General features: G+C 33.0%; 1 protein-coding gene across 2 annotated transcripts in view; it reads left to right on the forward strand.

Annotated features, from left to right (window-relative positions):
- Positions 1–1,262: 1,262 nt before the first annotated feature.
- LOC130893684 (protein vestigial) overlaps positions 1,263–13,586 on the forward strand; it is a 79,342-nt gene continuing 67,018 nt past the window's right edge. For both annotated transcript variants that reach the window (XM_057799980.1, XM_057799978.1), the window contains exon 1: positions 1,263–1,614. In XM_057799980.1, the coding sequence (XP_057655963.1) occupies positions 1,471–1,614 (144 nt within the window). In that variant the 5' untranslated portion in view covers positions 1,263–1,470. The remainder of the gene's footprint in view (positions 1,615–13,586) is intronic.

The following is a 13,586-nucleotide window of genomic DNA, read 5'->3' on the forward strand; positions in this document are numbered from 1 at the left end:
TGGTTACAATTTGTAGACAAAAGCTTGTAAAAACTTTAGGAACAAACATACAAATAACTAAATGAAGATGCAAATGAAATAAAATTTCAATATACAGAAAAAAATTACAATAAATAAGAAAATTATAGGTAATAGTAATAGGTAATAATTACTATATAAGGCAATAACAAAATTGAACCAGTATGCAGCATGCCCGGAAATTAAATATTATTAGAGTCATTTACAGAGTATTATGCACTTTCCAGTAAATATTTCGATTTCAATTGGCAAGTGATTGTGCATTCTTTTTGCATTGTAAAATATTGAGCCTTCAACTAATTCTGAACGTGGAGTGAGTTGTTAAAGGTCGTGCTCCGAGTTCCTAAGTGGATAGCCGTGCAAGGATCTTTTTGAAATTGGAGAAGCGTGCTTACGAATTAGGTAAATTATTATAAAAATGAGAAAATCGGAGAGAAGATTTACTGTATGCATGGAAATTGTACTGCATTTGAAAATACCCATGTAAAAAAAGCCAAAAGAAAAGACTGAAGACAAGAAAAATCGAAGAAAGGGGTAAATAAAAGGAGAAAACGAAGAAATTATATGGCCATCTTCTAGTCCTTGCTATGGCTATCTGACATGGAAGGATAGGTTAAGATGTCCACTTACTTAGTTTAAAAGAAAGTTAATTACTAAAATATCAATTGATAAATCATTACCAAAGTCTGTAAAACTAAATTTGATTAATGAAAGATTAATAAAAAGTACAGGCTTTTATTTTTTTAAGGAACAGTTACATAAATTCTACCTTAAAAAAATCACCCTGAATTACCGCACCGCAGCAATTATTAATTATTTAATAATAAAATTATTTTTATTTTAAAAATATTAAATAATATAATAAGCCCCATACTTCTCCAAACCAATATCTAATAATCTCCCCATTTCCTAACATTTACTCCTCTATTAAATTCATCAAACTAAATTGAATACAGATACGCGCACTTTAAAAAAAGCGTGCCAGCAATAATGAAGAGCAAATCACTCAACTAAAATGATTCCATATGGCTTCCATACCCTTTGTAGGACTATTATTTGATATAAAACTTGCTCAAGCCAAACCGAACGTCGATTCACGATTGGTCCCTCAAGTTTGAACCTCTATTATGATTGGTAGACGCCCGAGGAATTCCGTAATCACTATAGGAAGGTGTGTTCAGTTCTGCGCAAAGTGGGAAAATGGGCGGGGTTGTATGGAAACAAGGGTGAAGAATTTTTATTTCAGTCCAAGAATCAGTTCCATGCCGGTCTGAGTAACGTCGCGTCAATTTAATATACAAACGTGAACTTTCGGCAATTAGGATGTCCTGATGGATTTTGGAACGTAAAGTATGTTCGGTGCGTCTGTGATAAATTCTTCAGTTAGTTGTTCGTGTGAAATTAGATTGAAGAAAGTGCTAGCGATCGGTTAATAATGTGCATATCTAAATAATGAGTTGTTCTGAAGTTATGTACCAGGCATATTATCCGTATTTATATCAAAGAGCTGGAGCAGCTCCGCCAGTGTCGGCGCATCCTGTTCCAAGAACAGGGCCTTTTACTTCACCCTTCGGAGCTGCCCACCAATATGATAGGGTGAGTTCAATTCGAAAGTAATGCTGCTTCAATTCTTACAACACGTCTGGTACAAATAACATGTATTATTTTTTTATTCGAATATAGTTAGTCGTTCGTTTACAGAAACTGTTTATTGAACTTTTAACAGATCTTCTAGACACCTTACATCAATCTTCTTGACTCTTATTCTCCATTTTCCTCGTTCCTTTGCTACTTTCTTCATTCAACCCTTCTCACCTTTCTTCTTGTAGCAATTTTTTCTTTGGCTGCTTAATTCTTCCTACAGCCATTTTCGTTCAGCACCATTTTCCTAATTCTCTGTTCTGGCACTCTTGCAATGTGTCTCTACTATCTTGTTCTCAAGCAATTTGGATTTTCTTAGACTTCTTGTATCATTATTAGTTTTTCGTACGTCTTCTCCAGACACCTTCTGCCATTTTCACACCGTCATATATTTTTCCAGTTTATTCGCCTTCCTATTGCCCTGTTTCTAATGCGTAGAACTACTGGTCTTTCATTTGCTATGATTTTGACTGAAATTAGAAGGTTTTGACTCTCAGAATTATTTATAATGATCTCTACGGCTGTGTTACTTTCAGACCTACCCCATCTTGGCTTGTAGATGTTATAGTTAGTCCTAGATAATCAACTAGATCAATTTCCTCAAAATTATAGTATTTTCCAGTTGTTATCCATTTCAAATTTTTGCTTTTATCTGTGACTTTGAAGTTTATTTCGATGCCTTCTGTTTTCCCTTCATTTATTTGTAAGCCAATATTTTTTGCTTCAACCAAATTTTTCATAAGAATCTATCCCCCAATTTCCGCATTTTCCTAAAATATTTCCTTCTCTAGCGAATTACATCATATTTTTCCACCAATACTAATCTACCATCATTCTTCTCTAGAAAATTTTGTTGTTACATTCTGTTGATTTCTGAATTTTGCTTATTAATATTGCAGTGAGCATTTGTCATTATCTAATCGGGTAATCAAAAACCCTTAAAATATATAAGACATTTGGAGGCTTCTCCAAGTTGCACCTACCAGCTTCACCAAAAATTTTATTCACTTTGCATAACATGTTAAAGACATTGGTTTGTTCATTATGAAATTTATGTTAACTGAGCGTGAAAAAAGTTAATAATTTGTCATAGTTGAGCGTTTTACAAAAAATAAAAAAAAGACAAGAAAAAAATGCATTTTTGTCAAAAAATTGTTTATCTACAGTTAGCAGTTGTTATCCATTTCCTATTATTGCTTTTAATCTGTGACATCGGAGCTTATATCCGTGGATTTCATTTTTTTTATTAATTTGAAAGCCAAAATTTTTTGCTCCATCCACAAATTGACTGAAAATCTTCTCAATTTCTCTCGATATGATTAGTAACATTTTATCATTGGAATATTCACTGTGACACAAAGTTTTTCCTAAGATTTTATCCCCCAATTTCCACATTGTCCTATTTTCCGTCTCCAGCGAATTGTATCATATTTATTCACCAGAAAATTTTGTTGATACATGCCGTCGATTGTTTCTCATTAAGGACGCAACGGGTATTGGTCAACGGTTTTGGATATTTCGGCTCAACTGTCACTTTACCTTAGTAAAGAGTAATTAAAAAACCCTTAAAACATACAAGACAGTTGGAGGTTCCTCCAAGATTATCTGGGTAAATTACAGAGTAAATAACCTGCCTTATCAGAAACTTTATCCACTTTGCACAATATGTTGATGAAGACATTATTGGTTTATTCATCATGAACTGGGCGTGGAAATAAGTTGATAATAAATCACAGCTCAACGTTATGCAAAAATAAAGAATTGAAAGAGAAAAAAAAAATGGTTTTTTGTCAAAAAATTGTTAACAATTTGCAGACGTAAACACTATTACACTCAAGTAGTTCAAGTGGTGCCTGCCGTGTAGAGGTGCCTGTGAATATTGATCTTAAACTTCTGTAGGTTATAGTGTTCGGAAAATACGTGCCTTCAAGTAGCTCATTCAACAGAAATAGGTCCCGATAAAAAAAAGTTCTGGGTTTTTGCCGGCGAACTCGGTGTTCATAAGCCATGTCCGCCAGTGGAGTAGGTATCCCAAATACTGCTCTAGGTGGTATTATGGCATCTGCCGGCATCTGGTAATATCGGTAAAACAGAGTCAGGACAGTGACCTTTCTTCTATGCTCTTAGCTGTAAGTCGACTTGCTCTCTTTCGTGTTGAGTCGAGCATTCTCAGAGTTTGCTTGGGAGCCGAGCAATACTCAAAAGATGGACGAATCTGGGTCTTGTAGAGGAATAAAAGCCGTTTCGTAATAGTTATATAGCTTTTTGGGCCTAAAGATATCTCAAAGTTTTTGTAAAGCTGCTAATTAGACGCTATTCATGCGTAATGAATGGTCGATATTTAACGGTACTAGGTTTCAATATGATCCTTCAATTTAATATGATAATCATCTTTTTATTGTTATTGGCTAAATGGATAAAAAATGTCCCTATTGCGATGCTCTCTAATGGAAAGATGAAAGATCTGTGAAGAATGTGTTGTTTCAGTGGTAAAGTTGAGGCCGTCTGCGCCAAAGTGGTTCAAAATGTTCAAAAATTGCCCTAATTTCAGTTTCTCATATAACTAAGAGATGGCGCCAAGGAATATCTTTTCCCATAGCAGTAGCATCTTGTGACAACAACGCAAAAGCGGCTTAACCTGCGTAACATGTGTAAATAAGTATATAAATACTATATTATTCGTAAAAATAATTCTGCTCGACCTTTTAAATAAAAGACTTCATAAACTTTATTCGTGCCTATGAAGCATATTTTTTCCATTCATAAGACAATAAACCGCAAATATTTATCGCCAGATTTGGATTTAAGTGAGTACGCGGAAAGAGTTGAAAATCCTACACTGAAGTTTATTTTTAGCAAAGAATTTAATGAACAATTTAACAAGAGTTTTCATCCCCTGTAACAGATTTATGCCAAAAGTGTGATGCATTTAATATTAAAATTAAAACGGCTGATAATGATGAAAAAACAAGACTTGAAAAATAAAAAAACTTGATTCACTCAAGGCAAATGCTGCAAGAGAAGACTTAAAAAAAGATGTAGAATTCTATAAAAATAATGAAGATGTATGTGTAATTTGCTTCGATCTCATGAAAACTCTTCCAACCCCTGTTAATAGTACAGGAATATGTTATTACAAGCGTTAACTCTGGACATACTGCTTAGGTATTCATAATATGAAAAATGATGAAGTGTACATGTTTTTGAGGGATGAAACTATAGTATCCAGATGTCTCGAAGAAATAGCTTCTTGTCTATTGTATTTCTTAAAAAATATTGTAAAATCCAAACATCATATAATGTACTCTGATCAATGTGGATGGCATATCTAGATGGCTCATTTCTGTCAGTTTGTTGTTTCCAATTCCACTGAATATGGTATTCATAAAATTGACCACGAATTTTTTGTGAGCGGACATTCATACGTATCATGCGATCAGGATTTTGATTAAGTAGAAAAACAGAAGCGGTTCTTCAAAAACATCTAAGTGCATAAAGACTAGAAGCGAGTTATTTTAGCGGCTATAAAAAGTAAACCGTTCAAAATAATTTCTATGACAAAAGATTTATTTTTTTCTTGCAATTCTCTAGAAAAAAATATTACGAATCGTAAACTATGTTGAGATAAAGGCACAGTTGAATAATTAAAGATGCAATGGCTAATATTTTGTGAAATGCATCCTTTTAAATTTTCTTTTACTCGTGAAGTTGACCTTAAGAGGAATCATCAACTTTTATATCCTACTACTTACACAATCTGTGAAAAGAAAAAGAAAGATTTAATAGGGTTATTGTCTTATATACTCCCAATTCATCATAATATTTACAGCAATTTAAAAACATCTTCAACAGTTATTGATGAGATTTTCATTGACAACCTCGATAACCAAAATGATTAATTGTTTTTCAATTTCTATTTGTTGTATGGTGTAATAAAAATAGAGATATTAATAGTAATATCGATTTTTATTCCTGTCCAAAATGGCCTTATATTATAAATTGATATCAGAGGCATTATAAACCACAATGTAAAAGTGGCCCAACTCACAATAAGTAATTAAATATTACAGTTTTAGATTCTAATATAGTTCTATCTTAAAAACTTAAAACAAAATAAATTTTTATTGAAATTTAAATCTGACAAATAAGTTCAAAAGATACTATTAATTTTTCCACATCATTATATTCTAGTTTAGGGTACTTCTGCGATTACGGCCTCAGTTTTACTTCCATTACTTGGCAAACCAGAAAAGCTTTTAAAAACTTTGTAATAATCTCTGATACTTATGTTTTTAATGGTATAATGCGAGCGAAACCGCGGTTAAAAGCTAGTACTAATTATTTAGTACATTTCGAAAGCCAAAATAGTGAATAAATAATTTGTTTACTATTTATCATGTTTTATAGACGATGTATTCCCAATATTTTTCAATCTACCACAACAAATAAATAAAATCAAACGACGAATGATACTTTTAATGAAGATTACAAAATTTAATCTACAAATCAAAACACAATTATGTACTTTCATAATCAAATTCATCAATCAAATGTTAACTCGTTGACATTTTCTTTATGATACAAATCCAAATACAACTATCTATATCGGTCTTCAAGTGTTGGCGGCTTAAAAGAAACCAGACCCCTGTATTTCAAGAAGGGGATGGGGATTGGTTACTTATACCACTACGTGGTCGACGTTTATTTTTTGTGAAATCCGGGATTTCAAAATTCTCCCTGAACTTAATCTATTGAGATTCTGATTTTTCAGACCGCATCCAGCTCGTTTCTTTCCAACGCATTTTTTTTAGTATCTGCTTTTCTTCAGGTTCCAGTCGTATTCCTTAATCCTTGAATCCTTAATCTTTTGAACTACATATCATAGGATCAATACTACAATTAGGCTACTACAATTCCGAAGACATCTCAAATTAATACTTTTACCAATTTTTCTGGAAATTGTAAAGATTCAACACCAAGTTACTGCAATATAATTTCAAAATTTTAATCAATTGGGAGTATTTAGGATTTCCTTCCAAAAAAATTTGTGAGAAATATAGAAAAGTAATCCTTGAAATATAAATGTGTATCTACTATGGAAATTTAGATACCTTGTTCTAGCACTAAGGTCAATTTATATTTTGAGTTAGAAATATTAATACCCCATATAATTGATTATAACATGTTTTTAAGAATTAAATTTTTTATAAATATTTTCCAGCTTTGAAAGCATTAATTTCCCAACGTCAAACTAAATAAAATTAGAAAACCAGGATTTTTCAAATTATTCATTTTACAACAACAAAGCTATAAAATCGAACGTTAAATTTTACTGTTTGATGAAATTCATAAAAGTCAATGTATACATTGGGGAAAATATGAAGCAATAATACAAAATAAAGAACTTTGATAATCAGAATTATCACATTTGAGTTCATCGACATTACCATCATGAAGCAAATCAAGATACAACTGTCTCCCAAATAGTCGATGCCTCAAAGAGAATATAGAAACTAGACCATTGTATTTCAAGGAGGTTGTTAATTTGATTGTATATAATTGATCTAATTTTTGTTCGATACATAATTTCAAACAACACTCGCTGTACATGTGTGGTCCCAAAAGTAGAGATGGCGGTAGTCCCTTGGAAAATACCTCTGTTCAAAGGAGGTCGTACGACTAGCGGAGACCAGCATCGCAGTGGTCGACTAAATGAGGTGATGACTCCAGAAAGCGGTACTGGATGGTCGTCGGCTGAAAGTGTGCGAGCTAGCAGACATAGTAGGCACTTGAAAGTGCGGACATCGCATATTAATTGAAAGTTTGGACATGAGAAAGCTGTGCGCAGGATGGGTGACGTGTTTGCTCACAATGGAACAAAAACAGCGTCGGGAAGATGTTTCGATTGAGTTTGTGGTAATAATTAACAGAGTTAGTTCACACTCAATACAAAAGAACAATCAAAACAATGAAATGAATAGGGAAAACCGACTCTAAAGAAGGCAAATACCGTTCTATATGCAGGCAAGTTCATGGCGTCGGTTTTTTGGGATGCCAGTGGGATAATTTCCATTGACTATCTTAAAAAAGAATAAACTATCAACGGCTAGTATTATGCGAACTTATTGCAAAATTTGAGCGAAGAAATCAGTCAAAAACGGCCGCATTTGACTAAGAAGGAAATGGGAAACCAAAATTAATGAATTAAAGTTTGAATTGCTACCTTATGCACTTTATTCTCCAAACCTAACCCCCTTGGATTATTTTCTGTTTCCAGACTTGAAAAAATGGCTTGGTGGTAGAAGATTTTCCAACAATGAAGAGGTGAGTTAATGGCTATTTTTAAAAGCTTGACGATTCTTATAATGAAAAGGATATCGAACTTATTGGAGAGGAGGAGATTATGTTAACAAATAAATATATTTTTTTCCAAAATTTTTTTTGTGCCAGTTACTTCTGGAACTATCCTCGTATACCGGCCTATGTAATCTTTCTATATATAATCTAGTATTTAATATTTGTCAAGAAGACTTTTTTCATAATAATTCCCATAAAAAAATTTCTAATTGTAGATAGTAGTAAAATAAAATGTGAAATTAACACACTTCCTCAGTTTTACTTCAGTTTTAAGCAACAACGTGTGCCGACGGTTTTTTTGTTGAAATCCAGTGTTTAAGAGGTCTCTTATCTGAACTTCTTCTTTTGAGGCATTATATATTTTCAAAGTCTAAAAGTAAACGAAAACCTATTAACTTGACCTATTTGTGTTATAGTAAATTCTCCCACCAATTACATATTAATTCCTTAACTACTAAACTTCAAGGAATAGGCCCATAGTCCTTATTCAAACCGTTCTTACATTTAACAGCTTTATGCTTTTAAGTGCATCCAACAATTTATTATTAGATTAATTTGTTAAAAATTGTACATTATTTGTATTGATTTCATATTGATATTCAACTAGCCGCGTTGAATCTGCTATTTTATCCTTAAGATTACCTAACAATTGTTTTTATGTATAGCTGGATTTATAAACCAATTTTCAGTCTAATCTGTTGATAATTCCTCCCAATAATTCTGTATAAACAGAGTTGCAAGATACCAGAGCAAATTTTTTGTGTTTGACATTGTGATTTTGGAAGAAAGGTGATTTTGATAGAGATTTCCTAAACTTATGACGGTTAATTAACTGTGTCTAAAGTGGGAAATGAATTAAACGAAGTACCAGAAAGTGGAGACTGGCTATCTAATGTTTTATGCAATCGACCGGAATGTATCTGGGTTTCTCCTAAATAAATTAAATTCTAGCTTATTACATTTCCATATCTAAAAATGGCTACTCTTCAGTTGCCTTTTTCGTAACAAATACAGGAAAAATTTCGTCCTCGTAAGTATCTGTATCATACCCTTGGAAAATACTGAAACTCTTAAATTATTAGGCTTTAGTTCAACTTCAGTCTCTGAAGACGATCACTTGGTAATCGAAACGCACGTCAAGCAGTGTATTTGTTAGTGTTGTTTTAGTGGTAGTGTCTTCAGTCTCCACAGTTCCAGATATTCCAGCTTTGTTGTAACGCTTTGATTTTTAAACCGCTTCTAAAATTCATTTTTTACCAACGCATTTTCTTTGAATTTTCATTTTCTTTTGTTTCGTGAGTTATTTGTTCATGGAAACCTTGTATTTCTCAATATCTTGGAACTGAATCATAGCTATAACAATGAATAGTTTGAGCAGGGTTCTCAACTAGACACTTGCCTTTTTCGTATCAAATACAGCGAAAATGTCGTCCACGTAAATACCTATAACATACTATTGGAAAATACTGAAATTCTTGATTAATCTGCAAATTATTTGGTTTCAGTTCAGCTTCAATCTCTGAAGACGATCACTTGGTAATTGAAACGCACCACAAGCAGTGTATTCGTTAGGGTTGACGTAGTGGTAGTGTCTTCAGTCTTCACCAACAGTTCCAGATATTTCAGCTTAGTTGTAAGGCTTTGATTTTCAAACCGCTTCTAAAATTCATTTTTTACCAACGCATTTTCTCTGAATTTTCATCTTCTTTTGTTTCGTGAGTTATTTGTTCATGGAAACCTTGTACTTCTCAATATCTTGGAACTGAATGTTGAACTAGTTCGTTTCGGACAATATGCTTCACGTCATATGGCCCAGACGCTGCGCCTACTCTTCACATCAATAACAGGGCTTAGGTCTCCCCCTAAATTTACAGAGGATGTTTTTAGGGGTTTTTATAACTTCAGATAACGACATATAACATTGTAAAGAATACTCGTAAGTTCCATATCATAACATATCAATTCGATCTATACTGCAACGGAATGATGGATCATGCACAACATTGCAGCTATCCTCCAAAAAAATGTCGAAATTATTTAATATGTTTGATATCATAAAATCAGTTGTTTTTACGACTGTTAATAATATGGCTTGATGAATTTTGTGTCACAGTGTATCATCAGGGTTTTAAACCGCAAAGAATTGATTTTTTCATTTACACAGGTACACACAATACACAATTTTGAAAAATATTTCTATTTTATCCAAATTACAATTTGTATTTAAAGTTATGAAATTAAGCAGCTTTCACTTATTTGATTATCTATAATTTCAAATCACATTTTTACTACAAATAAAGAAAAACATACGGACTACTTAAACTTTTTTCTTTGATGTAATCTTCGCATTAATATCAACTTAACTTATATCGATAATATGCTAAACCGACATGAAATACAGAATAGCTGTGAACTAAAAACTAAAAATAGAAATGGACGGTATATTTTGTAAAATTTTGTAACAATGCTTTATTTTGAACGCCCATATTCTTCTAAATCCGTCCATATTTCTTTTCTATCCAATGTTCACTTTTTTGTTCGCATATAAATACCTATGGAAAATGATGGCGTTTCGAATGTTGTCTAACACAAATCGGCTTTTACTTTTGATCCACCGTCTTCCTCAGTGGAATAAATATTGTGCTGTCAACTATGCAACAAACATCTAACCGAAATTTACATATCTTCTGCTCCGTCTGGTTTCTTCTTTACCGATCGACCGCGTGAGAAACTGTGATTCGTGATTCATTATATTGATTTTTTATTAATTATTTTTTTGGTGATTGAGTAACCTTTCAGCCATTCATGTTCATGTTTAGGTAAAGTATTTTCGCATGGGATTTTAGAAGGTTGTCGCCAATTTGCAATCTTTTTAATATTTTTATTATCATTTTCTTATCTATTCATATTCTTCTTCGACTTTTATGGAGATAATATTAGTTTGAAATTTGTGGAATGGTGATTTTTAATAGCCGTTTTTTAGTGTTAAAAAAACATTTTTTTCACAATTAATAACAATAATCAAAAGCTAAATACTCAGAATTGAGTATTTAGAGTACCTGAAGAATTATATACAAGTTGCTCCAAAATTTACTTTACAACTTCAAAAATTCATAACCTGGAAAATAAACAAGATATTACTGCAACTAATTAAATTTTTTTTTATTAAACTTCAACATGCATACCACTGGTGGCCCTGAGCACTTCCATTCTAATCAATTTCAATCCAGGTACGTTGTAATATGTCGCCTGTGATTGTACTAAAAGCTTGTGTAATGCGGCGTTTCAAGTCATCAATGTCATTAACCGATGTCCGGTAAACAATGTAAAGAGCAAAGTTTTGAAGCATATCCAGGTACACGCAGCCGGTAACTATGGTTTCTATGAAGAAGAAAGGATCAATGATTTTGTTGTGCATAAGCCCACACCACTCATTAACCTTTGGGCGGTCTCGTTGAAGCTCGACTACTGCATGTGGGGTTTCAGAACCCAGAACCCCCAGTTTATTGTACCAGACACATGAAACGTGGCATCATTACTGAAACACACCTTTTTCGAGAAATCTTCATCATGCTCAATACGTTGGAACATGTCTACGGCAAATTCCACACGTTTTGATCGATATGTTGGTAACAGTGCCTACAGCAACTGTACCTTATAGGCATACAGACGTAACTGTTTATGAAGATCCCTGTAGATTGTGATTGTAGGCATTTGGAGTTTTCGAATTGTACTGGAGTGTTTGCCACATTTTCTGGACTTGTGCTAAATCAATTATTGAGAACAATGAGCAGGAAATGTTGAAGTGACGATTTAAAAACTCATCGAGTAACGGATATATAGGTAGTCTATAAGAATGTGGAAGATTTACTCAAAACAACATCAATTTTGAACACTGATGTCATCAGCTGTATAACGTATTCTGGTTCACCTAGAAAATACGAGTTTTGATTGATCCACCAAAAGCTTTTAAAACTTATCGTACTAACATAGCCACGATAAACCACTTCCGCATTACCATTTATTTAGGCCTCTAGAAAATTTAAGACCCATAGAATTTTGGAATGTAATAATATGATAAAAAATAAAGATCTCATAGTAAGGCCAGAAAGAAAAATAGACTGTACAAAATTCAGCGGAAAAGGTCTACGAATATTCAAGCGTTTTTTCTGATTTGAATCGATAATCTATATGAAGAGAATAATAAACTTAATTTCCATACATCACTCTATAAGTAAATTCCAAGGGAGACTTGTTTCTTATATCCGCAATTCAATTATATTCATTAAATGAATGTTTTTATTTATGATTAGTTATTATTATTGAACATTGAAAAGATAGCGTTCTCAAAATATAAATAGATGAACAATTTATAAACAATTTCCGTAGAGAATAAACACTATTAATGGTATAATTCAGGTCAGGTTTTTGAATAGTCAAGAGAACATGTGAAATGGAAATTCGAGGTTTACCGAACTTTTACCACGTTTTTTATTATTTTATTAGTACAACTAATGGATGTATGGTTGTTTTTATCTCAGAAAAGCATTTCGAACAGTTATTATTTCACTATTTAAACTAAAATTTCAAATAATACTTTCTATTGTTCATAAAACATAGAAAGTAGTTCTTATTCTGGTTTTATTATTCACCTCTTTTGAAGTTTGAAAGAAAATCAACAGATGCCGCCCACTTCGTAATTTACTCGAATAGAGAGTGTGTATTCATCGAATTTGATATTACGGAAACTGTAATTAGACAAATATAGGGAACTGGAATTCCGAAATTTTGTTTGCCTCATTCGATTTCTTACCGCGAGATGACAGCACCTCCTAGGTCTGCTTCTATTCCGATTCGGACTAGGTTGATGTTATTAAGGCTTGTAGCATCGTCGTCAGCCCATCGAAGTATATTTATCTAGGATATTGTCCGGTTAATTCTGGTTTTGTTTGGTTAGGCTACGCTACGAATCCCCATTCTGCGAATGTAAGTTTTCTCGGGGAACCAAATTTATTCAATTATTTCCTCATTCCATTTGTCGAAGCATTTTTGCCATTCCGATTGAGGTACCTCCAAACATTTGAAAGCATCAAGCGCTTCTTCAGGCGTAGGAAAACGTTGACCTCGCAATTTATTTTTCATCTCTAGGAATAAAAACGTTTTTCCTTAAACTGATCTGAGGAGCTCGAGCACTTCTGGCAAACAAATGCTGGTTTTGGAAGACCATATAGTCGATTGATGTGTAGTTTCAAGTTCAAATGTATAGATCCATAATTCGTCTCCTATCACGATCTTTTAGACGTCTTTTGAAGTACTGCGTTTGAATGTTTTCAACATTTCTTTGCACCAATCGATACGAGGCTTAATACGAGCGATTGTCAAATTATGCGGGATCCAACGCGAACTAATCTTCTTGAAGGCCAAATGTTCATCTTACGATATTGAATGTATGCGATTGGAACTATCTCACGAAATGTCACATGACGATCTTGAATTATTAAGATCACGCACAGCATTGATATTTCCTGGCACAACAGAGATGGTGCTTCATCACCAAAAGTCGAAGCAAG

This window comes from Diorhabda carinulata, chromosome 5 (genome assembly GCF_026250575.1).
Source record: "Diorhabda carinulata isolate Delta chromosome 5, icDioCari1.1, whole genome shotgun sequence".
Lineage (NCBI taxonomy): Eukaryota > Metazoa > Arthropoda > Insecta > Coleoptera > Chrysomelidae > Diorhabda > Diorhabda carinulata.